The 27,789-nt window shown below is 43.5% G+C and overlaps 1 protein-coding gene and 1 pseudogene across 1 annotated transcript; one reads left to right on the top strand and one right to left on the bottom strand.

The window, feature by feature from the left end:
- Positions 1-1,733: 1,733 nt before the first annotated feature.
- On the bottom strand, positions 1,734-27,789 carry LOC138749323 (uncharacterized). Its single transcript, XM_069910539.1, has 4 exons — positions 27,756-27,789; positions 27,578-27,613; positions 9,484-9,519; positions 1,734-2,900 (listed from the first exon to the last, which is right to left on the bottom strand). Exons 1-4 carry the CDS (start codon positions 27,787-27,789, stop codon positions 2,158-2,160), a joined length of 849 nt encoding a protein of 282 aa, XP_069766640.1. The 3' UTR covers positions 1,734-2,157.
- LOC138750039 (5S ribosomal RNA) lies at positions 4,731-4,851 on the top strand (annotated as a pseudogene).

Here is a 27,789-nt window from a genome sequence, read left to right as displayed (position 1 = left end):
TACTGAGATAGTGAACTACACACCTCTGTTAGACGAGGGATGGGGGGAGGGGTGTGGGGAAAGGGATAGCAGTGTGTAGTGTAGCAAAACCAATCTCCTGTAATCAATCCCATGACATCCATGTACAGTGATCTCAAATGATCAATAAGTCTCTGGGTCAACAGGGATTCGATTTATCTACTTAAATGTAACTATTTGTAGGCTGAGATCATAGGATGAGATCTGAAGGAAGTGTCCCGATATTGAAAAAGATATGATATCTTTTACCTGAAAAGATTTTGTGGGCTTTTAGGATATTAAATTTTCCATTGTCAAGTCCCTCTGCTTGACAATAAAATACAACAGCATCCTTTATAATCCATAATAGTTGTTTGCTAATTTGTTGCTATGGTGACTGATCAGTGATTGATTCAACTTGATCATCGACCAGATATAAATTGAGGTCCCAGATCCACAGGGACTTTTGTTAATCTCATCATTCTGGTGAAAGCAACTTCTCCTGCCTTTCCCAGCTGCTCCCTTCAACATACCCCAATGGCCAATATCAAAAGCATCAAAATTAATTACGGTAGTTCTACCAGAGTAAAGCAATCAGATTTGGCATCCACATCAAATACAGAAACTATTGCCACTGCTAATGCATTTCAATGTGAAATATCTCAGCTGAAACATTTTCTGAGCCTTAGTTTTGATTATAAATGTCAGATGATGAGAACAAGCCCACATGCGCTTACCCTTTCTCCTCTCTTCTGTTCCTGAAGAAGTTGGGAAGCATTGAATTTTAATTTTAATGAGCAAGTCCTAAATACTGCCAATAAAAGACTCTGCTTTCTAACCATGGGATCGCATCTCTGCAACGTGGAACAAAAGCAGAAAATGCTGGAAACATTCAGCAGGTCGTCGGCAGCTAGTGGAAAGCAAAACAGTTCACATTTCAGGTGCTTTGTCAGTTGATAACTATGAAGAGTTCTCCTTCTGAAACTTTAATATTTTTTTTCCCATGGATGCTATTTCTGGGTTTTTTTTCTGATTTCCAGCATCTGCCACTTCAAATTTTGATGCTCGCATGAAATCACTGAAGTGGTGGAGCAAAGTCATTGGCATTTAGGGAGAGCCAACATCTTTAGGTCACGTAAGGAGGTGCTTCTGTGATGCAGATGGCCATGTCAAACAACCAAGTGTGTCGGCTGTGGCTCAACTGACAGCAAGCATCAAAGGGGAGATGATGGGCAGGTGAGAGAGAGTAAGTGGCAGAGATACCGGGAAATAAGGAGGGGGGGGGGGCGGGGAATTGGACTGACGAGATTGCTCTGCTGGGAACTGGTGTTGATGAAATGAGTGGAGTGACCTCCTTAGGAGTTGCAATAAGTAACATGATTCATGGAAGCTGTGATCATGGGTGTAAATCCCATACCATTGATGGAAGCACTTTAATACAATCCCACACTGGTGGAGGAGTTACCCTATATAAGGCCCATTAAACTACCAGAAGATCCCATGGTGCAATACCTAAAAGTGCTGGAGAAACTCAGCAGATCACGCAGCATCAAAAGGAAGTAAAGGGTAACCAATGTTTTGGACCTGAGCTGTTTAGGTTCAGTTCTGAAATGTTTGTTACCCTTTACATCCTGTAGATGCTGCGTGATCTGCTGAGCTTCTCCAGGACCTTTTGGTATTGCACTCAACCCCAGCATCTGCAAACATTTTTGTTTAACAAAGATTCCATGGGATAATTTTGAAAAATACCAACAAATGTCAGAGAACAGCAACAAGCATCAGGAATCCACACCACCCAGCACACACTCTGTTCTCACTGCTGCCACAAGACTCGCACCACCAGGTTCAGGAACAGCTGTTACCACCATCAGACTCCTCAACAATAAACTCAATTAGAGACTCATTTAAGGGGTCTTACTTTTGCATATTATTTTTCTTCCTTTCTGTATTGCCCAGTCAGTTTGTTTACATTTCTTTATTTATTTACATGTGTATGCTGGGGTACAGTTTTTTTGCACCTCAAATAAGTGGCAATTCTGCCTCACCCTTAGGTAAAAGAATCTCAGGGTTGTATGTGATGTCATGTACGTACTCTGACCAATAAACCTGAAATCTGAACTATCCATAGTTCTTCTTTGGCTTGGCTTCACGGACGAAGATTTATGGAGGGATATGTCCACGTCTGCTGCAGGCTCGTTGGTGACTGACAAGTCCGATGCGGGACAAGCAGGCACGGTTGCAGCGGTTGCAAGGGAAAATTGGTTGGTTGGGGTTGGGTGTTGGGTTTTTCCTCCTTTGTCTTTTGTCAGTGAGGTGGGCTCTGTGGTCCTCTTCAAAGGAGGTTGCTGCCCGCCAAACTGTGAGGTGCCAAGATGCACGGTTGGAGGCAAGATCAGCCCACTGGTGGTGGTCAATGTGGCAGGCACCAAGAGATTTCTTTAAGCAGTCCTTGTACCTCTTCTTTGATGCACCTCTGTCTCGGTGGCCAGTGGAGAGTTCACCATAGAACACGATCTTGGGAAGGCGATGGTCCTCCATTCTGGAGATGTGACCCACCCAGCGCAGTTGGGTCTTCAGCAGCATGGATTCAATGCTTGCAGACTCTGCCAGCTCGAGTACTTCGACCTTGGTGATGAAGTCATTCCAATGAATGTTGAGGATGGAGCAGAGACAGCGCTGATGGAAGCGTTCTAGGAGCCATAAGTGATGCCGAACAGGAGCGTGGGTATGACAATGGCTCTGTACACACTGATCTTTGTGTGTTTCTTCAGGTGGTTGTTTTTCCAGACTCTTTTCACTATTTGCCTTGGCGAGTCTGTTGTCTATCTCTTTGTCGATCCTTCCATCAGATGAAATGGTGCAGCTGAGGTAGGTAAACTGGTTGACTATCCATAGACAAGTGGCTAAAATCACAAAAGAGAGAATGTGATTACCGTCACAGCTGCTTCTGAAATCTTTTCTGCACTAATTATACTTTCTACATCACAGCAGCACTCCATGTCACACTGTCACATTGGTTGTACAGCACCATGGGATGTGAATGATGTTATGTAAATTCATGGCTTTAAATAAGATTCAGCATTATTTCACAACTAATTAGAACACTAAAGGGTAGATGATTATTTTCAATGCTTAAAAAGTAACCACTGAGAGGCCTGGGGACTTTCCTGTGAAAGGAACAGTTAGGATTTGTGAATGACACAACATGCCCTTCATGACTCAGACAAAGCTGCTCCCTTCTGACAGACTTTAACAGCTTTAAATTTGAATAACACAAGAAATTAAAGGAACAAACTTGATCTGATTAGGTTCTGAATGTCAGCAGGTGTGCAAATAGAGGCAGACCATCTTCACTTGAAGCTGAGGGCTATCTACAGATAACAGCTGAGTGCTTATCTCATTCACTCACACAGAAACAAAAAGAGTCTGTTTGGAACGCAGCCAGAAAAAAATGCATTATATATTTGAGATCTCATAACCAAAATGTAATGAGGAAATGATTTCAATCAGTGCAGAAAATGCTGGAAATATTCTGCAGGGTGAGCAGCATCTGCAGAGGGAGAAACAAGTTGATGAGAGGTGAGTAGATTAGCAGAAACTGGAGAAGTCGATACAGTTGGAGAGTGATCAGAGGGAAAATCAAGTGTTTTTCCTCCAATTTACGGGTGGTCTTGGTGGGATAGTGCACGAAGCCATGGGCAGGGGAGCGGGGCGAAGAACTGAAATGGTTGACCACTGGGAGATCCCTGTCACTGGTGTGGACAGAGCAAATGTGCTCAGTGAAGCATTCTCCCAGTTTGTGCCCAGTCTCTCCGACGTACAGAAGGCCAAAGGAAGCACCGGATGCAGAAGATCACTCCCGCAGTTCATGTGAAGTTTTGCTTCATTTGGGACCCCCCAAATTGTGTTGAGAGGAAGTGTTGGCTCAAGTTTTGCACTTCCTACAGCCATAGGGAAGTTGCTGGGGGCTGCAATTGGTGGGGAAGGATGTGTGCCCAGGGAGTCACGGAGGGAGCAGACCCTATGGAAGGCAGAAAGGAGAGGGCGAGATGTATCTGGTAGTGGGATCATGTTTGTAGGGGCTGGAAATTAAAAGAATAACTTGTTGGATGCAGTTGGATTAGGTGTTCCTCCAATTTGCAGGTTGCCTCGGTTCAGCAGTGCAAGTCCATGTCAGTGTGTGAATGAGGTGTGGAACTGAAATGGTTGGCCACGGGGAGGTCACCGTTATTGCAACAGATGGAACAGGGGGGGGGGGGGTCAATAAAACGATCTCCCAGTCTGCGTCCAGTTTCTCTGATGTAGAGGAGATGACATTGGGAGCACTGAATGCAGTAGATGACCCCTGGAGATTCAAAGTGAAGTGTTACTTTACTTGGAAGGACTGTTTGGGGTCCCCAGTGTTGGTGAGGGAGGATGTGTGGGTGCAGGTGTAGCATTTCCAGCGCTCGCAGGCGTAGTTACCGAGGGAGTGATTAGTGGGAAGGAATGAGTGTACAAATGAGTCTCAGAAGGAGCAGTTTCTGCAGAAAGGGGAAGAGAGGGGAATGTATGTCTGGTGGTAGAAATTGCTGAGGATAATATGTTGGATGCAGAGGCTAGTCCCTTTTTATTCTGCCCATGTTCCCATAATCTCCCATGTGATTCTATCTCTCACCGACACATTTGTGGCATTTTACAGTGGCAAATTAACCTTCCAATCCCCACATCCCTGAGAAGTGGGAGGAAACTATACCTATGGCCATACTAGCCTAAAAAAAAACCCAATCTTGTCTGATCTTAGAAGCTAAGCAGGCTCAGGCCTGGTCAGTTCTTGGATGGGAGACTGCCTGAGAATACCAGGTGCTATTGGCTTTAGGGACAGCACAGTTGGCATAGGGAGTGCCTCGGTTGGTGAAGTGGTTAGCGCAACATCTTTACAGCACCTGCAATCGGGACCAGGGATCGAATCCCACACACTGTCTATAAGGAGTTTGCACAGTCTCCCCATGTCCGCGTGGGTTTTTCCTGGGGGCTCCATTTCCTCCCACTATTCAAAAGATATCGGGGATGTAAGTTAATTGGGTGTAAATTGGGTGACATAGACTCGTGGACCGAAATGGCCTGTTACCATGCTGTACATTTAAATTAAAAATAAACAGGAATAGCCTCGAGGATCCAAGCAGTCACAGGGAGAATCAGCAAACTCCACACAGACAGCACCAGAGAACACAACTGAATTTAGATGACTACCATTGTGAGGCAGCGGCACTACTAATTGCAGGACTCTGCTTCCATAAAAGGCATTACAGTTCGTATCTTACAAATGCATCAGAAATCATAGTTGAAAGACTTGGTTATTTGAACTGACATCAGCTTCTATGGTTCTTACTTTGCAGATCTATAAGAGCTTATTCCTTCCAACACCCAGCAACCAGCAGGTGAAAGGAGACAATGGGAGCCAATCTGGGATAAGCAACATTTCTGGCCAGGGAAATATGTTAATTGTCTTTAGTCTTTATGCATAGAGACAGAAACTCCAGCTTTTTCATATGCTGCAGATTCACAGTTTGTGGAGACGCTGTAATTCACTGTTGAACTGTTTCACTTTTGTTCATGCAATTATAAAAATTATCTGTTTGTTTTCACTTCAGCCAGATTCTGTTCAACCTTCTACTTCATGGCTGCCGGTGAGGACTCACCCAAATATTTGAACTCACTCCTTTTTCAACATCTCACATCAATCAGTCCTTGTATCTATTCTGTTACCTACTTACTGATCTCAACTGTTTGCTTTCTCCACAAACTCTGCAAATGATTTAAGACTGCAGAGTTCAGGTTATCTGACAACTGAAACCCATACCATTAACTATCTCAGCAATAGCCAATTGATAAGTTTTCTACAGGTGCACCATCAATAGCACACTTGCTAGGTGCATCAGAGCGTGATATAAGAGCTGCTTGGCTCAACATCAGATGAAACCACAGAAAATGATGAACGCTCTCAGAACCTAACACAAATTTCCCTCTCCTCTCAGGACTCCATTTGTATCTTCCATTGCCAAGGAAAGCTAGTCAACAATTCACACTCTGAACATATTCACTTCTCCCCTTGCGGAGAAGGCTAAGACCATGAAAGCACGCTCCAACAGGCTAAAAAAAAGTTTATTTAATTGTTGTGTTAATAAAATTATGTTTGATTACTGACCCTTGTGTCCAGACTCGTCTCTCTTTGAACCCACCAAAACTGACACTTTCTCAACTATCCACACATCTGCACCCTGGCAAAAGCCAAGATATTAATACAGTGAAGAGAATCACAAGATCCTTAAGACATAAAAAGATCCATATTTTATTGCATAGTACCTTAGCGGAAGACTAATCCCACTCATAAGCCTTCAATACTACCATCTCCCAGCATGCCACTCTAGAATGCCAACCCTGATAATGTAGTCCAGAATATCAACAAATGCCACACCAGGTTACGCCATTCTACAAAACCAGTCAAATCACACCAATCTTGAACAGAAAAATCGTGTTGTTTCACCACGCCAATGTTGATCTTGTGTGGATAAAACAAGCAGATTTTCTGACCTGAGCTTTGGGCTCTGTCCCAAAATGTTAGCTGTCCATTTACTTCTGTGGATGCCATTCAACTATCCTGCACAGAATGTTTTAAAGTGCCAGTCACCAAGAATTTGACTCTTCAAAACCCCAACCATGAGAACACCAGCCTAGCATACCTTTTCCGTTTATGTGTTTTCAAAACACCATGGCCGATCATTGGTTGTGAATACCAAGTCCAATTTTGCTCATGTAATCATATTGTTCCCAAGTACTGTCAAGTTCCCACACTGTGATAAATGGAATAAAATTAATAAGAAAATATGCAAGGATATTTATGGTATTAAGAGCAATCAGTAAGATCCCTGAAGTCCACTATGCCTGTCAGATGTGCATTACAAACTCATGTTATCTAATGTAATATTAAACCTCCTTGACACCATCCACTGTCTAATGAAAATCATTAAAAACCCCAGACCAAGAGATCTCCATCTCTGAACAATATACAAAGAGAGACAAGATATTAACATGATTTGTTGAGGAGGCCTTGACCTCACAATGACTGAAACAGTAAGCACTGTACAATTCTCAGTTTTATTGTTGCCTTCTGTCAATTTGTTCCTCTCTATCTCTAAATAATTGCCCTCTCGCTTTTTCACTCTTTTCTCTCAGATTTATATTGTAAACACTCGTTTTCCCTCTCTGCTGTACAAACGTCAGGATTTATCTCAACTCCAAACAACAGGAAGGTTTGGATTGAGTGTCCTGCTGGCTGCATCACAGTGTGGTACAGTTACTGCAGAGAAATGGATCTGAGACCAATCCATTGGACCATATGAGTGGCAAAGAAGATCACTGGGGTCTCCTTTCCCGCCCCCCCTCCCCCCCCATCAACATGATGGGATTGTTGTCTGAAGAGGATGCGTAAAATCATTGAGGACCCATTCCACCTTGCACACAACATCTTTCAGCTGCTCCCATCGGGAAAGTGGTACAGGAGGATCAGAGCCAGCACCACCAGACCGAAGGACAGCAGTGAGAACACTGAACATCCAAAGGAACTATTCACACTAAACATCCGAGACACTCATATTCATGAAATAATATTTATTTACTTATTTGTATAGATGTATACTTGTCCTGTTTATGCATTGCTTGACTGTTTGTGTGTTATGTCTGGTTGTGTGTCTGTGTGTTTTGTACTGAGGAATGGGGAACACTGTTTCGTCTGGTTGTATCTGCACAATCAGATGACGATAAACTTGAGTTGAAATGTAAAGCTATATAAATCTGAAGCAGGTCCATCTCCTTGTAAACGGGGCTCATCAGAAGTAGAATTAGTTCTGGGCACTTAGCTTGCCTTCCATGGACAGTTCACTCACATACATTATGCTCTCACTGCCTGTGATATTCCAGGGTCAACACTGGCCTCTCCAGTTCCCCATTTTTGGAAAAAATTAAGTGAAATAAGGCCTGGAGAGCAATAGGGAATGAGAAGCCTTTCCTTACATGAAGGATGAATGGAGACCAACTGCTTCCTCCCTTCCTCGACATTCTTCCATCCAGTACAATGCTTCTCTCCCTCTCCCATGGCCTACATGATCCTCCACAGCCTTCCTTCCACTTCATCTTCCATCCCTTTTCCTCTACCATGTTCCATTAGTCACCTGCCCTCTGCTCCTCCACACTGCCAGGCCACAGCTTGAGCATGAGGACTACCTTGCCAGAGATTATTCAGCCTCTCCTTGACATTCAGCTTCACCCCCACCCCTTCCCCAACCCAATCTCCAGAATGCTTTCACACGTCTTCATTTCCTTGTGCCCTTTCCAAGTTTATCTTGCCCAAGTGGCCTATCCTGCTGCCCTTCCAACCACGATCCCTTTGAACTGCCCCTTCCTTCTGTTGTCAGCCTCTTGAATGGACCTCCCATTAGTAAAAGTTAATGCCATGCACTACTTAACTGTAGGTTTTAGAAATCTACCCTGTACATTTGTCTCAAGTGACACGATACCATGCACTTTTGTCTTAATGTAACACGATGATTTTATTTAATCTTGCACTGCCTTATTTGGTATGTTGAGGTTTCCTATTTTCCAAGTTAAAAACTCACCAAATTGCTGGAGGAACTCAACTGGTCTTTTCAGCATCTTAGGAAACCGCGTTATCGCCTGCTCACGTTTCAGAAGAGGCAAATTTACTTTTTATGCAGAGAATGGAGATTCCCGAGCTGGATTCCAAAGGTGAAGGAGGCGGGGCATGTAGTGCAGTAGCGCGGCTCGCCACTGTGATGTGGAACAAACGCTCCGGGGAGTGAAAGCGCCCTATACACAACAATGGCGACTGAGGAGCAAGTACAAGCGCCAGTGGAGATCTGTTCAAGCAGTCTTAGAACTCAGGCACATCTTTTGCGCATACAGATGGGTTCTTTAAAATTCACACTCTTGGGTCGCGGGCTGACGGGTGTCAAAGCCCTCCCCTTTAGAACCACTTTCAGTGGCAATCCTTTTACACAAGAAGTGGAGTAACTTCGCTCCACCTCTGACACTAACCCCCACCCCCCCACCAGGTGGAGGGGACATGGAGCAAGTTGGACCAGCCAATCCTCCTTTTATGAAGGTAAGTGGAGAGATTTAAAGGCAGAAGAAACGTGTCTTTACAAATCACTAATTTTCACTATAAAAAGCCTACAGCATCTGTAGACTTTTGTGTTCCTATTTTCCAATGTTCACTGATATCATGAACATTTCTTTCTCAGGTATTATCCTCCTTTTTACATTGCAATTCTGTGAACTCGACCAAGAAGCCACACAGACAGCTGGTACAAGAGAACCCCTGCAAATTTATTTCCAAGTCATACTTGAACCTGACTGCGGTTACAGGATTTAAAACTTGGAATTCCCTATTCCTTCTCAAAGAGCCAGGGATGATAATAAGACACTCACCTTGCAGGCCCGCATTCCTTACATCCACTTTTCGTTCTGAGGAGACAACAGAGGCACAATTGTAAAATTTCTGAGGAAAAAAAAGAGATGTTTTGACCTCAGTGTCAAGTCAATTTGATAACAGCCTATTGTGTGCTTCAGGATCTTTTAACTGTTAAACATGCTTTGAAATGTAAGTTTTAGTTGTTGTTGGACAATTCCTAATGATAATCAGGAGGGAATGGATTGAATAAGAATCAAGCATCAGTAGTTTGCTGACATTCATAAACAATGCTAAGGGATGAGGAGTCATGTGATGGAGTAGTGGCCGGTCGGGGAACTCCAGCCCTCTCCGGAAAAGTAAAAAAAAAGACATGGAAAAAACAAAGGCACAAACACAAAAACCAAAATAAAGTGAAAGTAAAGGTGTGGAGAAAATGGCAGCGAAGAAAGAAAAGCCAAAAGCAACGGGAAGAAGAGAAGAAGAAAAGACGTCGGAAAAAGAAGGTGAAGGCCTTACCTGTGCGAGGAGGCCCGCCGTAGAGAGAGAAGCCCACTCCCTAAGGTCAGTTGAAGCCCCGAACTCGGGACTACAAAAATGGCTCACGGAGCCAAACAAAAGTACGCAACCGCGCATGCGCAAGGAGTCGCGCATGCGCGGATGCGCAAGACAAAAATAACACTGACGGGAGGGGGGACCAGCTGAGGAGTCGATCTCCACAACTGAAATTGACAACCACAACAAAGCAGCAAGAGGAAAACATAGAAAACAACGAGAACAAGAAAGAGAGTAAAAAGAAATCAAAGAAACAACAGATGACCAACCCAGAGGAAGAAGACCAGCATCAAGACACTTCTAGTAAAAATAAGAAGACCAAAAATACCCAACAAAATAAAACAAACAAACCAACAAGAAAACCAGAAGAGACAGAGGTAAATGACACAGATCCTGGATTGGACTCAGAAGAAGAAGAGGAAGAACACAGAGAAATGGAAGATGAAGGGAAGGGCAAGTAGATGGATACATTTTTTTTTAAAAGAATATATGGAATCAGTAAAAGAATGGCAGTCACAAGCATTCAGTGAAATAAAAAGAAGAGTAAAAAGTATAGAAGAAAAAATGAATAGATTAGAGATGATTATGTCAGATATAGGAAAAAGAGTGGACAAGGTGGAAGAACGAGAAACAGCCGTAGAAATGGAAGTAGAGGACTTAAAAAAGAAATTAGAAGAATCTGATAAAAAAGTTAAAGAAACACAAGAGCTGTTAGCTCAGAAGATAGATATAATGGAAAATTATAATAGAAGAAACAATATAAAGATAGTGGGCCTTAAGGAAAATGAAGAAGGCAAGAATATGAGAGAATTTATAAAAGAATGGATCCCCAGGGTCCTAGGAAGACCAGAATTACAGGAAGAAATGGAAATAGGGCACATAGAACATTAGCCTCTAAACCACAACCACAACAAAAACCAAGATCCATTCTAGTAAAATTCCTAAGATATACAACAAGAGAAAATATATTGGAGAAAGCAATGAGGAAAATAAGAGAAGACAAAAAACCACTGGAATACAAAGGTCAAATTTTTTTTTTCTATCCAGATATAAGTTTTGAACTCCTGAAGAAGAGGAAGGAGTTTAATACAGCAAAAACGATCCTATGGAAAAAAGGATATAAATTTATGCTAAAGTATCCAGTGGTACTTAAAATAGTTATTCCAGGACAGCAAAACAGACTATTCTTGGATCCGGAGGAAGTACAAAAATTTGCAGAACAACTACAAAACAGACAGAGAGATGAAGACATGTAACGAGAACAAAAATGACCACAAACTATATGTATGTGTGCATGTAGGTATATATATATATTCTTTGGCTTGGCTTCGCGGACGAAGATTTATGGAGGGGGTAAAAAGTCCACGTCAGCTGCAGGCTCGTTTGTGGCTGACAAGTCCGATGCGGGACAGGCAGACACGATTGCAGCGGTTGCAGGGGAAAATTGGTTGGTTGGGGTTGGGTGTTGGGTTTTTCCTCCTTTGCCTTTTGTCAGTGAGGTGGGCTCTGCGGTCTTCTTCAAAGGAGGTTGCTGCCCGCCAAACTGTGAGGCGCCAAGATGCACGGTTTGAGGCGTTATCAGCCCACTGGCGGTGGTCAATGTGGCAGGCACCAAGAGATTTCTTTAGGCAGTCCTTGTACCTTTTCTTTGGTGCACCTCTGTCACCGTGGCCAGTGGAGAGCTCGCCATATAACACGATCTTGGGAAGGCGATGGTCCTCCATTCTGGAGACGTGACCCATCCAGCGCAGCTGGATCTTCAGCAGCGTGGACTCGATGCTGTCGACCTCTGCCATCTCGAGTACTTCGACGTTAGGGATGTAAGCGCTCCAATAGATGTTGAGGATGGAGCGGAGACAACACTGGTGGAAGCGTTCTAGGAGCCGTAGGTGGTGCCGGTAGAGGACCCATGATTCGGAGCCGAACAGGAGTGTGGGTATGACAACGGCTCTGTATACGCTTATCTTTGTGAGGTTTTTCAGTTGGTTGTTTTTCCAGACTCTTTTGTGTAGTCTTCCAAAGGCGCTATTTGCCTTCCATCGGGCACACAAAACTCAAAACGGTCAACCAGTTTACCTATCTCGGCTGCACCATTTCATCAGATGCAAGGATTGAAAATTATATATATATATATATATATATGTGTGTGTGTATATTTGTATGTATGAAGATCCAGCTGCGCAGGGTGGGTCACGTCTCCAGAATGGAGGACCATCGCCTTCCCAAGATCGTGTTATATGGCGAGCTCTCCACTGGCCACCGTGGCAGAGGTGCACCAAAGAAGAGGTACAAGGACTACCTAAAGAAATCTCTTGGTGCCTGCCACATTGACCACCACCAGTGGGCTGATATCGCCTCAAACCGTGCATCTTGGCGCCTCACAGTTCGGCGGGCAGCAACCTCTTTTGAAGAAGACCGCAGAGCCCACCTCACTGAAAAAAGACAAAGGAGGAAAAACCCAACACCCAATCCCAACCAACCAATTTTCCCCTGCAACCGCTGCAACCGTGTCTGCCTGTCCCGCATCGGACTTGTCAGCCACAAACGAGCCTGCAGCTGACGTGGAGATTTACCCCCTCCATAAATCTTCGTCCGCGAAGCCAAGCCAAAGAAGAATTAAAAAATATAGAGTATAGGTAAGAAGTAAGAAGGGAAAGAAAGGGAAGAAAGGAAGTATGGGGGGAATTAAGAGAGTGACCTTTGTTATATATGAAGATTAAAATCTTTTCTGGGGGGGCTGGGTGGGAAAGAATTACGGTCACTGCGAAATCAGTTGACGCTTCCGAGTGAATTTGCAAATCCAAATGGAGAGGGGAGATGTGGTTGCCCGACAAGGGACAAAGGGCAACTCAGGAAGGGGAGGGGATAGTGGGGTTAAAGGAATTTTAGATAGGAGAATAATGGAAATATTTTATGTTTTAGAAATGTTTGTCTTATAATGTGTTCAAAAAAAAGAAAGCAGAAATGGATAAGAAGGAAAGGTGAAGATGAGGAAACAGAAAGGAAAGATAAACGAAGTATGAAATGGCTATGTTGAACTATATGACTTTAAATATTAAAGGAATACATAACCTAATCAAAAGGAAGAAACCGTTAAATTTACTGAAAAAAAGAAAAAATTGATATAGCATTCGTACAAGAAACACACTTAACTGAAGTGGAACACAAGAAATTAAAGAGAGATTGGATAGGACATGTAACAGCAGCATCATATAATTCAAAAGCTAGAAGAGTAGCTGTATTAATCAGTAAAAATGTGCCAATCAAAATAGAAGAGGAAATAATAGATCCAGCAGGGAGATATGTAATGATAAAATGTCAGATATATTTGGAGTTTTGGAATTTACTCAATGTATATTCGCCTAATGAAGAAGATCAAAAATTTATGCAAGATATCTTTTTGAAGATAGCAGATATGCAAAGGAACATACTAATAGGAGGGGATTTCAACCTTAATTTGGATTCAAACATGGATAAAACTGGGAAAAAAATTAACAGAAAGAACAAAGTAACCACATTTATAATTAAATCGATGCAAGAAATGCAACTTTTGGATATATGGAGGAAACAACACCCAAAGGAAAAGGAATATTCATACTATTCGGGTAGACATAAAACATACTCAAGAATAGACCTATTCCTGTTATCAGCTCGCATGCAAGACAGAGTTAGGAAAACAGAATATAAAGCTAGACTATTATCGGACCATTCATCCCTGTTATTGGCAATAGAGTTAGAGGACATCCCACCAAGAATGTATAGATGGAGATTAAACTCCATGCTACTTAAAAGGCAGGATTTTAGAGAATTAATTGAACGACAAATTAAAATGTACTTTGAAATAAATACGGAATCAGTGATAGATAAGTTCATACTATGGGACGCAATGAAAGCGTTCATCAGAGGGCAAATAATAAGTTATGTAACTAAGATGAAGAAGGACTACAATCAGGAAACAGAGCAGTTGGAAAGGGAAATAGCAAATATAGAAAAAGAATTAGCAATGAAGGAAGACACAACTAAAAGAAGAGAATTGGCAGATAAAAAAATAAAATATGAAACACTACAAACATATAAGGTGGAGAAGAACATAATGAAGACAAAACAGAAATATTATGAACTAGGAGAAAAAACGCACAAAATTCTAGCGTGGCAGCTTAAGACAGAACAAACTAAGAGAATGGTATTGGCATTAAGGAAAAAAGACAAGCAAATCACATATAATCCAACAGAGATTAATGAAAACTTCAGAGAATTCTACGAACAATTATATCAAACTGAAAACGAAGGGAAAGAAGACAAAATAGATGAAATTTTAACTAAAATTGAACTACCGAAGTTACAAACAGAGGAACAAAATAAATTAACAAAACCATTTGAAATAGAAGAAATACATGAGATAATAAAAAAAACTACCGAACAATAAAACACCAGGAGAGGATGGATTCCCAATAGAATTCTATAAAACATTTAAAGATTTACTAATTCCTCCCCTTCTGGAAGTAATCAACCAGATTGATAAAACACAAAGCTTACCAGATTCATGCAAAACAGCAATAATTACAGTAATACCAAAGACAGGGAAAGATCCACTCACACCAGCGTCATATAGAGCAATATCTTTACTTAACACAGATTATAAGATAATAGCTAAACTATTAGCAAACAGATTAGCCGACTATGTACCAAAAATAGTAAATCTAGACCAAACTGGATTTATTAAAAAAAGACGAACAACAGACAATATCTGTAAATTTATTAACTTAATTCATGCAGTAGAAGGAAATAAAACTCCAACAGTAGCGTTTGCTTTAGACGCAGAGAAGGCCTTTGAGAGAGTAGAATGGAATTATTTATTCAAAGTACTACAAAAATTCAGCCTACCAGAGAAATATATTAATTGGATTAAAGCATTATATAAGGGGCCATTGGCGAAAGTGACAGTAAATGGATATATAACAAAACAATTTAACTTAAGCAGATCAACAAGGGAGGGATGCCCACTATCTCCCTTATTGTTCGCATTAGTCATAGAACCACTAGCAGAACTGATAAGAACAGAAAATAAAATAAAAGGGATAAAAATAAAAGACAAGGAATATAAAATCAGTCTATTTGCAGATGACGTTATAATATACTTAGCAGAACAAGAAATATCAATAAAAGAATTACATAGGAAATTGAAGGAATATGGAGAAGTGTCGGGGTACAAGATTAACGCAAATAAAAGTGAAGCAATGCCAATGAATAATGCGGATTGCTCAAAATTTAAGAAAGAATCACCATTCAGATGGCAAACGCAAGCAATACGATACCTAGGTATACAAATAAATAAAAACCTCAGCCATCTATTTAAACTCAATTATTATCCACTAATGAAAAAATTACAAGACGACTTAGAACATTGGAAAAACTTACCACTAACACTGATAGGAAGGATAAACTGTATTAAAATGAATATTTTCCCAAGGATACAATACCTATTTCAGACATTACCAATATGCTTAACAGAGAAATTCTTCAAGGAGTTAAAGAAAATAATAAGGAAATTTTTATGGAAAGGGGGGAAACTGAGGATAGCACTAGATAAATTAACAGAATGGTATAAACAAGGAGGCTTACAACTACCAAACTTTAAAAATTATTATAGAGCTGCACAATTAAGATACCTATCAGATTTTTATCAAACAAGGGAAAAGCCAGATTGGACTAGATTAGAACTAGATAAAATAGGGGAGAAGATACCTGAACATATATTATATAAATGGGATTAAAAATTGGTACAACATAAGAATTCTCCAGTATTGCATCATCTGCTCAACATTTGGAAGAAGATTCATGTAGAAAGGAATAAAACAAATTACCAACTACCAAAACTAATACTGACGCAAAATCAGCCAATCCCTTTTACAATAGATAACCTTTCCTTTAGAGAATGGGAGAAAAAAGGGATCAAAAGAATAGAAAATTGTTTTTCGGGAAATAAATTATTATCCTTTGAACAAGTGAAGGATAAATATAATATAACTCACAATACAGTGTTGGCATACTACCAACTGAAATCCTACTTGAAGGACAAATTGGGAGGCAGTCTGAGGTTACCAGAGGGAAGTAATTTTGAATATTTGATGACAGACACAATGATAATCAAAAAATTTGTAACAAACATGTATATTAAACTACAAGAAAAGGAGAATAATGAAACAAATAGTAAAACTAAACAAAAATGGGAACAAGATCTAAACATAAAGATAAAGAATGAAACATGGGAGAAGTTATGCTCTGGAACTATGAGAAATACAATAAACACAAGGTTACGTATGATACAATATAACTGGATACACAGGCTATACATTACACCTCAAAAGTTAAATAAATGGGACCCAACAGTATCTGACAGATGTTTTCGCTGTAAAAAGGAAATGGGAACAACAATTCATGCAATTTGGACATGTGAGAAAGTGAAAAAATTTTGGGAAGATCTAAACCAGATATTAAATAAAAGCACAAAAAGCAATATACCAAAAAACCCAGAGATCTTCCTCCTAAGTAACATAAAAAACAAAGAATTTGGACTCGATTTGGATGGAGCACAAAAAAGATTTGTTATGATAGCACTAGCTGTAGCAAAAAAATGTATTATGTCAACCTGGAAATTAGAAGATAACTTGAGAATACAACAATGGTATATAGAAATGAATAAATGTATTCCATTAGAAAAAATAACATATAATTTAAGAAATAACATACAATATTTGAACAAATATGGGAGCCATACATGAAACACAATAGAGAAAACCTACCGTGGACATCTACCACCTAAAATGACAGAAGGAGAAGAGAATGAAAAGAACTGATTCAGTGGAATTTCTTGTTTATTTTTATTGAGTGACAACATTGTTTGACGGGTTTAATGTATCTTATATTCTGAACTTTAAATAAATGGGAGGGGAGGTGAGGGAGGGAGGGAGGGGAGGAGGGAAGGGGGAGAAAATGACACTGTATATATTTAAGAAGGAAATGTATGTATCTTGATAAATATGGTTTATAGTGTGAAAAATAAAAAATTTTAAAAAAACATTGCTAAGGGATCCAATGCATTAATAAACAGGTAACAGAAGAGTGGCAGTGGTAGGGAATATTGGCAGAGGACTAGGTGTGGGACAGTTTGTGTGTGTCGTGCAGCTCTGAATAGTAAGGAAGCGTCCCAGCCAGAGTCCAAGCACACTGAGATCGAGTGAGAGAAGAAATAATTGTAACAATACAAGCGTCTTCAATCACTGGGTTAGCTCCAGCTGCCAAATTATCGAGCAATTTAAATCAAAAAAGAACAACATCTTTCCAGAAACCTGGAAAGGATAAGTTTGGGAAGCAGCTTTGATTCTTTCTCAGGATTCATGAATATTTCAACAAACTATTTGCATTTGGCCTCTGCTGAGAAGGCAAAAGAAAGCTGAAGAACTTCAGCTGTATCTCACAGGCGGGACATAGACGGGTGACTACATCCACACAGTGAAATGTTCATTAGTAAGGCAAATACTGACTTTCCGAAGAAAGGTTCATTTTCTATTAAAAGCCACATTCAGTCAACATAAACATTTGCAGTTGTTGTTTGAATCTGAAGAGGTTGGCTCAGAAGCTTAACTCCCTTTTAACTGAAGCATTGACCAGTAAATTTACCAAAGACCTGGATTCTTGTCTTGGCTGGTGCCATCATGCTGGCTCACCTTGGTGAGTGGTGGGAGTAGGATCAGCAGTTCAGGGGCCCACACAGTCACAGGGAGTATGTGGAAACTCCTAAAAGACGGCACCAGGGGTCACAATGTAACCAGGCCACTGGAGTTGTGAGGGTGGAAGCATAAAGACTATTTTACACGTTAATAGATTAAGATCCTGGAACACCAGAGGCATGGATTTAACTTTGACGGCTGGAGAAAAACTGCAACCCACTTATTAAAGTTTTGGACTCAGCTTGTCATAATTATGACAACACAAGAGGAAATATGTCCCTTCAGGACCATACCAGTGTTCGTGGCACTAATCCTATTAGTCATTTTTTCAAAGTTCAAAGTCAGAGGGCATATATAAGATCACATTCAACCCTAAGATTCTTTTACTCCTGTGGGCCAGGCAGAATTTCTAACACAGGACAAAAAAAAATTCAAAATTTTTGCTTCCTGAAAATGTTGTCTCTACCCATATTTTTCTTCTTCTTTCTTTGGCTTGGCTTCGCGGACGAAGATTTATGGAGGGGGTAAAAAAGTCCACGTCAGCTGCAGGCTCGTTTGTGGCTGACCAGTCCGATGCGGGACAGGCAGACACGATTGCAGCGGTTGCAAGGGAAAATTGGTTGGTTGGGGTTGGGTGTTGGGTTTTTCCTCCTTTGCCTTTTGTCAGTGAGGTGGGCTCTGCGGTCTTCTTCAAAGGAGGCTGCTGCCCGCCAAACTGTGAGGCGCCAAGATGCACGGTTTGAGGCGTTATCAGCCCACTGGCGGTGGTCAATGTGGCAGGCACCAAGAGATTTCTTTAGGCAGTCCTTGTACCTTTTCTTTGGTGCACCTCTGTCACGGTGGCCAGTGGAGAGCTCGCCATATAATACGATCTTGGGAAGGCGATGGTCCTCCATTCTGGAGACGTGACCCATCCAGCGCAGCTGGATCTTCAGCAGCGTGGACTCGATGCTGTCGACCTCTGCCATCTCGAGTACCTCGACGTTAGGGGTGTGAGCGCTCCAATGGATGTTGAGGATGGAGCGGAGACAACGCTGGTGGAAGCGTTCTAGGAGCCGTAGGTGGTGCCGGTAGAGGACCCATGATTCGGAGCCGAACAGGAGTGTGGGTATGACAACGGCTCTGTATACGCTTATCTTTGTGAGGTTTTTCAGTTGGTTGTTTTTCCAGACTCTTTTGTGTAGTCTTCCAAAGGCGCTATTTGCCTTGGCGAGTCTGTTGTCTATCTCATTGTCGATCCTTGCATCTGATGAAATGGTGCAGCCGAGATAGGTAAACTGGTTGACCGTTTTGAGTTTTGTGTGCCCGATGGAGATGTGGGGGGGCTGGTAGTCATGGTGGGGAGCTGGCTGATGGAGGACCTCAGTTTTCTTCAGGCTGACTTCCAGGCCAAACATTTTGGCAGTTTCCGCAAAGCAGGACGTCAAGCGCTGAAGAGCTGGCTCTGAATGGGCAACTAAAGCGGCATCATCTGCAAAGAGTAGTTCACGGACAAGTTTCTCTTGTGTCTTGGTGTGAGCTTGCAGGCGCCTCAGATTGAAGAGACTGCCATCCGTGCGGTACCGGATGTAAACAGCGTCTTCATTGTTGGGGTCTTTCATGGCTTGGTTCAGCATCATGCTGAAGAAGATTGAAAAGAGGGTTGGTGCGAGAACACAGCCTTGCTTCACGCCATTGTTAATGGAGAAGGGTTCAGAGAGCTCATTGCTGTATCTGACCCGACCTTGTTGGTTTTCGTGCAGTTGGATAATCATGTTGAGGAACTTTGGGGGACATCCGATGCGCTCTAGTATTTGCCAAAGCCCTTTCCTGCTCACGGTGTCGAAGGCTTTGGTGAGGTCAACAAAGGTGATGTAGAGTCCTTTGTTTTGTTCTCTGCACTTTTCTTGGAGCTGTCTGAGGGCAAAGACCATATACTCCTTAAAAAATGTACTAAACCCTCCCTACCCGTAATCCTCTATTTTTCTTCCAACCATGCGACTGTCTAAGGGTCTCTTAAATGCCCATAATGTTTCAGCCTCCACCACCATCCCTGGCAAGGCATTCTAGGCACCCACAACTTTCTGATTCCTTCCCTAAACTTCCAGAGGCTCTGATAGCTCAGTGTTTAGAGCATTGGTCTTGTAAATCAGGGGTCATGAGTTTGTTCTTTGCTGGGGCCTCATTTTTGTGAGGGGCGCTTGACAAAATGGCAACACTCTCTCTCTTCCTTACAGTAGACAAAATTAAAGAGTTTCATGTATGCTACATTCTAAAAGAATTATTACATGACAATAATGGAACCTTTACCTCCTTTCACTTTGTAGGAATTGTCCTCTGGTATTTGCTATTCCTTCTCTGGGGGAAAAAAGCACTGGCTGTCCACCCTATCTATGCCTCTCATAATCTTGTAGACCTCTATTCAGTCTCCTCCCATTCTTCTATGCCCCAAAGGGAAAAGTCCCAGCTCTGCTAACCTTGCCTCATAAGACTTATTTTCCAATCCAGCAACGTCCTGGTAAATCTCCTCTGCACCCTCTTCCACATCCTTCTTGTAATGAGGTGACCAAAACTGAATTTTGAATCTGTTGAGATTCAAAAGCCCTTGGATTTCAAGAAATTGGAGCCCCTAAATGAAACCTAAACAGTTACGGGAAGAACGTGCAAACTCCACACACACCAATGGAAGACAGCATTGAACCCAGGTCACTGGAGCTGTGAGCAAACAACACTACCAACTCTGCCTCTGCACCCTCATGGACATCCAACCAACACAGACTCTCCTTATATGATAGACTCATCATCTCAGGATCGTCTGATCAAATATTGCTGCATTCTCTTTATAGAAAATGTATCATTTTTTAAGACGAGGCAAGAATTATTCAAAGTTCAGATTTATCGTTAGAATGCATGCATGGCATCACGTTCAACCACACAATACTTCAAGTGTGCCTAAGGCCTGATGTAAGTGTATTCAAATCCTCAGTGAAATGTACAAGATGGCAAATTTTTTCCTTATATATGAACAGCCTTGCACAACAGCCACTTATTAGGATAACTCAATCAGTCTGTGTAGTCTGCCTTGGTTTTAAGAGTGCATAGGTGCTGTGATTCTCAACATCAACCTTGTTACAAAGTCATCCGAAATAAACTGATTGTTCTCCTAATCGTGAAGCCCAAATCTGGACGCAAAGACTCAAAACGAAGGTATAAATTTGGACAACAAGATCTACCAGTTCCCTGCTTGGCAAACGTGTCAAAGGGGAAAGGAGGGTCCAACCATACCCGAGCATTACTTGTTCCCTTCCCTTTACAAGCCAATAGATAAGAGTCTTTAGGTCAGTCCAATTAGTGGCTGATCTACCCCTGATTTATGGAGCAGATCTGAGAAGAAGGTTTTGCTCAATAACTAAAATTCACACCATAAAACATCCAAACGTACCATGAAATTTCATTAGTTCTGATCAGCTCTGCTGTACTGAGCCCTTCTCTCCAGTCACCTTTCAAACCTAACATCAGCAGATGTGTGCAGTATGCTACAGTCTGGTAGGGATGGTCGGGGAGCTGCTGTTAACTGCTGAATGTCCCTAAAGTAATATTATAGTGCAGCTTTGTACAATGCTAATTGAGCTGGCCAGATGCTGACCTACAAGAGGATCTGACCCCTGTCAGTAATGGAAGTAGAGCAGAACAAAGGACAGATTTGTTTATCTGACCTCCTAACTTCTTTGCAATGACTATTTCTTCACAGCAAACTCATCAATAATGTCCTTGGTTTCAACAACCCTTTTTCATTGCTGCTCTTTTTACTCCTAGCAGAAAACCCAGGAGTGATGCTTGATTTGATCGGAAATGGTGCAGAATTACACCTCTTCAGTTAGTCATCAAGAGGTCCCTTGTGGTTCTTTTTTCATCTATTTGTCTGTGTAATGAGTGCTGCTGGGATATTCAACAGCAGCTGGTTCCTTTGCCACCTTAGAGCTGGTTCGTATTCCAAGAATGGCCCTGAGTCAGAATGAATCAAGTAATGCCACTTGACCAATTCAATACTAGAAACAAAATGGCATCACATGCCCTGCATGAGAGTGAGAATTGGTTTGAAGGTCCTGCCTCATCAGTATATCCATTGACCTCCAGATCAGAAACAACTGTCTGGTTATTCCTTTCCTTGTTTCTAATTAACCAGTGACTCCAAGGGCTTTAGCCACAGCATTTGATTGGTCAAAAGTGTGGGCAACAGTTCTGCTAAAGGGGCAGGCATGTAGGGCTAGCTCTAAGCAGGGTCCAGAGAAGTACAGGGGTGCAGGGGAGGGTAGCAGCTCCTGAAGAGAACTGCACATGAAGGTCTACGGGAGGTTCAACCATTGTACACTTCCGATGGGTCTTATAACTATTAAAACGAAGCTGCCAATCTTCACTTCAACAATTTTTTTTAGCCACAGCTGGGTAAGATCCACACAGGAAACTCAAGGACCAGAATGACTGAAATCCAAGAGGAACTAGAGGTGCTGAATCCAGACCCAACAAAGGAAGCATATAATAACAAAATAAATGTATATGTTGGAAAACAGAAATAAAAGCGGAGTCTGCTCAGCAAGTCAGACAGCGACAGTGGAGAGAAAAAAAACAGTTAATGTTTCCAGTTTCAGGCTCTACTCACCCTTACAATGGAGAGGATCGCGCAGTTACAAAAAGACAGCAGAAGAGCTGACGGAAACCATAATTTGTGGGCAAATCTTGTCTGAATCCAGCATAGCCAATAGGCATGTACAAAAAATTATACTGTACCATTAGGACTGGAACTCGGTCTTCACACTGGGCCAAAGCCCAGAGGAAGTTGCCGACAAATCGTGTTTAATTTAGGAGTTTCAAGAGAAGAGACAAACTCTGACTCCTCTTGCCCATATATATCCTTTCAGTGTTAGTCAGGCAAATCCAGATTCAAAACAGTGCAGCACAGACAGAAAGTTCAAGTTCATTATCACATGCACCATGATATGGCAAGAAAGTTTGCATTGTGATCAGTCCAGCTAGATATCCCATTCATGGTACAGTAAGTGAAACACAGTAAAGAAGTACAGAGTTACAAAGAGAGAGGAGAGTGAGTTCAGCAAGCAAAGGCAACGTAATTTTACTATTGCAAGATTCATTCCAGTCTGTTTATGGCAGGAAGGAAACTGTCATTGAATATGGTGGTGTGCAATCTCACCCACATGAATGTTTCATCCAACAGGAGGGTGAACGGAGTGTGGCTGGGACGGGATGAAGGTGAAGAATGTGCCTGGAATGGGATGAGTGTGAAGAATGTTCCTGGGATGGGATGAGTGTGAAGATTGTGGCTGGGATGGGATGAGTGTGAAGAGTGTGTCTTGGACAGGATGAATGTGAAGAGTGTGGCTGGGACAGGATGAGTGTGAAGAATGTGGGTAGGACAGGATTAGTTTGAAGAGAGTGGCATGGACAGGATTAGTGTGAAGAGTGTGGCTGGGATGGGATGAGATTGAAGAGTGTGGCTGGGGCAGGATGAGTGTGAAGAGCGTGGCTGGGTCAGGATGAGTGTGAAGAGCATGGCTAGGGTGGGATGAGTGTGAAGAACGTGGCTGGGGCGGGATGAGTGTGAAGAGCGTGGCTGGGGCGGGATGAGTGTGAAGAGCGTGCCTGGGGTGGGATGAGTGTGAATAGCGTGGCTGGGGTGGGATGAGTGTGAAGAGCGTGGCTGGGGCGGGATGAGTGTGAAGAGCATGGCTGGGGCGGGATAAGAGTGAAGAATCCGCCTGGGATGGGATGAGTGTGGCCGAATTGGGAGGAGTGTGAAGAGTGTGCCTGGGCCGGGATGAGTGTGAAGAGCGTGGCTGGGGTGGGATGAGTGTGCAGAGCGTGGCTGGGGCGGGATGAGTGTGAAGAGCGTGGCTGGGGCGGGATGAGTGTGCAGAGCGTGGCTGGGGCGGGATGAGTGTGAAGAGCATTGCTGGGGCGGGATGAGTGTGAAGAGCGTGGCTGGGGCGGGATGAGTGTGAAGAGCATTGCTGGGGCGGGATGAGTGTGAAGAGCGTGGCTGGGGCGGGATGAGTGTGCAGAGCGTGGCTGGGGCGGGATGAGTGTGAAGAGCGTGGCTGGGGCGGGATGAGTGTGCAGAGCGTGGCTGGGGCGGGATGAGTGTGAAGAGCATTGCTGGGGCGGGATGAGTGTGAAGAGCGTGGCTGGGATGGGATGAGTGTGCAGAGCATGGCTGGGATGGGATGAGAGTGAAGAGCGTGGCTGGGGTGGGATGAGTGGGGATAGCATGGCTGGGAGGGATGAGTGTGAAGAGCGTGGCTGGGGTGGGATGAGTGTGCAGAGCGTGGCTGGGGCGGGATGAGTGTGAAGAGCGTGGCTGGGGCGGGATGAGTGTGCAGAGCGTGGCTGGGGCGGGATGAGTGTGAAGAGCATTGCTGGGGCGGGATGAGTGTGAAGAGCGTGGCTGGGGCGGGATGAGTGTGAAGAGCATTGCTGGGGCGGGATGAGTGTGAAGAGCGTGGCTGGGGCGGGATGAGTGTAAAGAGTGTGGCTGGGGCGGGATGAGTGTGAAGAGCGTGGCTGGGGCAGGATGAATGTGAAGAGCGTGGCTGGGGTGGGATGAGTGTGAAGAATCCGCCTGGGATGGGATGAGTGTGGCTGAATTGGGAGGAGTGTGAAGAGTGTGCCTGGGCCGGGATGAGTGTGAAGAGCGTGGCTGGGATGAGATGTGTGTGGAGAGCGTGGCTGGGGCGGGATGAGTGTGCAGAGCGTGGCTGGGGTGGGATGAGTGTGGAGAGCATGGCTGGGATGGGATGAGTGTGAAGAGCATGGCTGTGGCGGGATGAGTGTGAAGAGCGTGGCTGGGATGGGATGAGTGTGGAGAGTGTGGCTGGGGCGGGATGAGTGCAGAGCGTGGCTGGGATGAGATGTGTGTGGAGAGCGTGGCTGGGGCGGGATGAGTGTGCAGAGCGTGGCTGGGGTGGGATGAGTGTGGAGAGCATGGCTGGGATGGGATGAGTGTGAAGAGCATGGCTGTGGCGGGATGAGTGTGAAGAGCGTGGCTGGGATGGGATGAGTGTGGAGAGCGTGGCTGGGGCGGGATGAGTGTGCAGAGCGTGGCTGGGGTGGGATGAGTGTGGAGAGCATGGCTGGGATGGGATGAGTGTGAAGAGCATGGCTGTGGCGGGATGAGTGTGAAGAGCGTGGCTGGGATGGGATGAGTGTGGAGAGTGTGGCTGGGGCGGGATGAGTGCAGAGCGTGGCTGGGATGAGATGTGTGTGGAGAGCGTGGCTGGGGCGGGATGAGTGTGAAGAGCGTGGCTGGGACGGGATGAGTGTGGAGAGTGTGGCTGGGGCGGGATGAGTGCAGAGCGTGGCTGGGATGGGATGAGTGTGAAGAGCATGGCTGGGGCGGGATGAGTAACACATATTGGACATGAGGGCAGTCACCACACCAAGCAGCACAGAGATGGTCCCAACAAGAAGCAAGTGTCAGACATAGAAAGAGATTTGATCAGAATACTGAGTAGTTTAGACACAGCCTCAGTACAGTGGAAGACAAAGACCAAAGCAATAGAGATAGCAGATACTTCACACACACAAATGCATTCATGAACCCCCCCCCGCCCCCCCAACACACACACACACACACACACGCGCACACACACGCGCACACACACACACACACACACACACACACACACACACACACACACACACACACACACACACACACACACACACACACACACACACACACACACACACAGCATAGCCCTCAGTACAAACAGACATAAGCAGAGTACAACACTGACATATATCAATCAATGAGAGTTGACACACAAGGAACTGCAGATGGTGGAATGTAGAGCTAAAAATAATCTGCTGACAAAACAGAGGAGCTCATGCAGAATCAGTGGGAGAAAAAGAACTGATGTCGTCTTGAGTCAGCACACTTTGTATCGACAGGGAGTAGGTCCTCCTCAGGATCAGTGTAGTAATCTATGTGTGAAGCCACAGGAGATGGGTACTTCTCATCTGCATTTATCTTGGAGAAGGACTTGGACATGAGTGAGTCCAGGGAAGAGAACAGTGATATCCTGGAGCACGTCATATTTTCGGAGGAGATTTTGGCAGTTCTGAAATGCATAAAGATGGACAAATCCCCAGGTCCTGACCAGGTATATATTGATATGTTGTGTGAAGCAAGGGAAAAATTTGCCAGGAGTCTAGCAGCAATTTGTTATCACCTTTGGCTAAAAGTGAGGTCCCAGGTGGGTGGATAATGTTGTGCTTGTATTGAAACAGGGCTGTAAGAACATGTCAAGAAACTACAGGTCAGTGGCAGTTCAGATTGCCAAACTACAGGAAGCAAGTGATTAAGCTTGCAAGGGTGCAAGAAAGATTCATAGGAATGTTGCCAGGACTAGAGTTATCGGGAGAGGTTGGATAGGTTGAGACAGGTTTCCCTGGAATAATAACAGCTGAGAGTAAGCAGAAAACTGGAGAACTCAGAGGCTGAGGGGTGAATGTTTAGGCTTATAAAATAATGAAGGGCATAGATAGGGCAGACTTTTCTTCCCCCAGAGTACTGTCAGGTGTGTTCAAAATTAAAAGATACATCTTTACTGCAAGAAGGGGCGGATTTAAAGGAGTTCTTGGAGGCATTTTTTTCCATATAGAGCGTGGGGTGTATGGAATGAGCTGCTTAGGAATGGTGGAGGGGGGTACAATTGCAATTCCCGAAGACAATTTGACAGGTGAAGGGATATAGGCCAAACCAAGCAAATGGGACCATCTTGGCTAGTCATCTTGGTCAGCATGAACAACTTAGGCTGAAGGGCCTGTTTCTACGCTGTACAAGTACATATGAAACACAGTGCAGTACTAAGATACACAATTTGAGTGCAGTACAGACAATCTCAGAGCACAGTGAATGGAATTGGTTATTACAGTATTGAAATGACACAGTGAAAGAGATGGGTGCTTTATCCAGGCAAGTCAACCCACACAAAAGTACAAAAGATACTGTAAAAGTAAAACAAAAGTACAGAATATGGTGCAACAGAGAAAACTTCAGTTAAAATAGTGCAGAGTAAGGTAGGCTGGATATATCAACTTTTACAAATGAGAGGTCAGTTCAGGTAGAGTGTGTTTTCTGCACAAGGAGGAGGAGAAGAGTGTGACAAGGTGTTGTGTGTGGAGGAAACGTGGCCTCTCTGCCTGTCTGGAATGTGTGTATTGCGATGGCACTTGTCCTCACATGTCTGGAACTTATTTGGAAGTCACCCATTAGTGCACACTTTGCCATTGGCTAATTTCAATCACCTTGGGTCATTATTGCCAACAAGCACAGACTAGCACTGTATATAGTACCAGCACACAGCACATTTTCTCTCTCTCTGCTTCGTGGTCCAAGCTCCTGACATCACTCCATACCAGGGTGCTACTGTGGATATTGCTGGAAGTGTTGTGGGAAAGGTGTGCATTACACTGAGGCTGAGCCATAGTATTGCTATAGTATAGATCAATACTTACAGACTGGAGTGAACTAGGATTCACTGGTAAGTTGAGCTGATGGCTGGCTCCGCCCCCATCTGCTCACGTAACCCTGGTTTCCCACTTAAACCCAGAACCCTTCTAAAGACTGCTGTGAAACCCTACCCATAGTTATAAGCTAATAAATGTGTATGTTCTCCTTCAGTTGCGAGAGCTTTTATTCACGCTACAATTGTATTACCTTATTCCCTAAATGATGGAAGCGCTACTCAAGCCTGGTACGTTGCTGACAGACCCTCTGTCCCCCGACGCAGCTGAGGAGTTCATATACTGGCTAGACTGCTTCCATGCCTACCTGAACACGACCAGAGACGTCTTCCACACTGATGAACTCAGGAGGTCCGCACTCGTTTCAAGGATAGGAATGAAAAGTTATGCAGTCATCAGGGACTGCACTACATATGATGCTGCCATCGAGGCTTTGAAGGATCAGTACCTGAAATCACAAATCAAAGTCCTAGTGAGGCACCAACTTGCTCTATGTCGCCAACAGCCAGGAGATACCAT

Source organism: Narcine bancroftii, chromosome 14 (genome assembly GCF_036971445.1).
Source record: "Narcine bancroftii isolate sNarBan1 chromosome 14, sNarBan1.hap1, whole genome shotgun sequence".
Lineage (NCBI taxonomy): Eukaryota > Metazoa > Chordata > Chondrichthyes > Torpediniformes > Narcinidae > Narcine > Narcine bancroftii.
Note: the sequence above shows the minus strand (reverse complement) of the source record. Positions and strands in the feature narration are given on the sequence as shown.

Excerpts from the sequence above, each read along its gene's own strand:
- LOC138749323 (XM_069910539.1), bottom strand. The coding sequence starts at position 27,789 with ATGGTATCTCCTGGCTGTTGGCGACATAGAGCAA. Across the intron at positions 9,520-27,577 it reads ACGTCTCTGGTCGTGTTCAG|AACGAAAAGTGGATGTAAGG; the intron begins GTAGGCATGGAA and ends TTGTCTCCTCAG. Across the intron at positions 2,901-9,483 it reads AAGGAATGCGGGCCTGCAAG|CCACTTGTCTATGGATAGTC; the intron begins GTGAGTGTCTTA and ends TTGTGATTTTAG.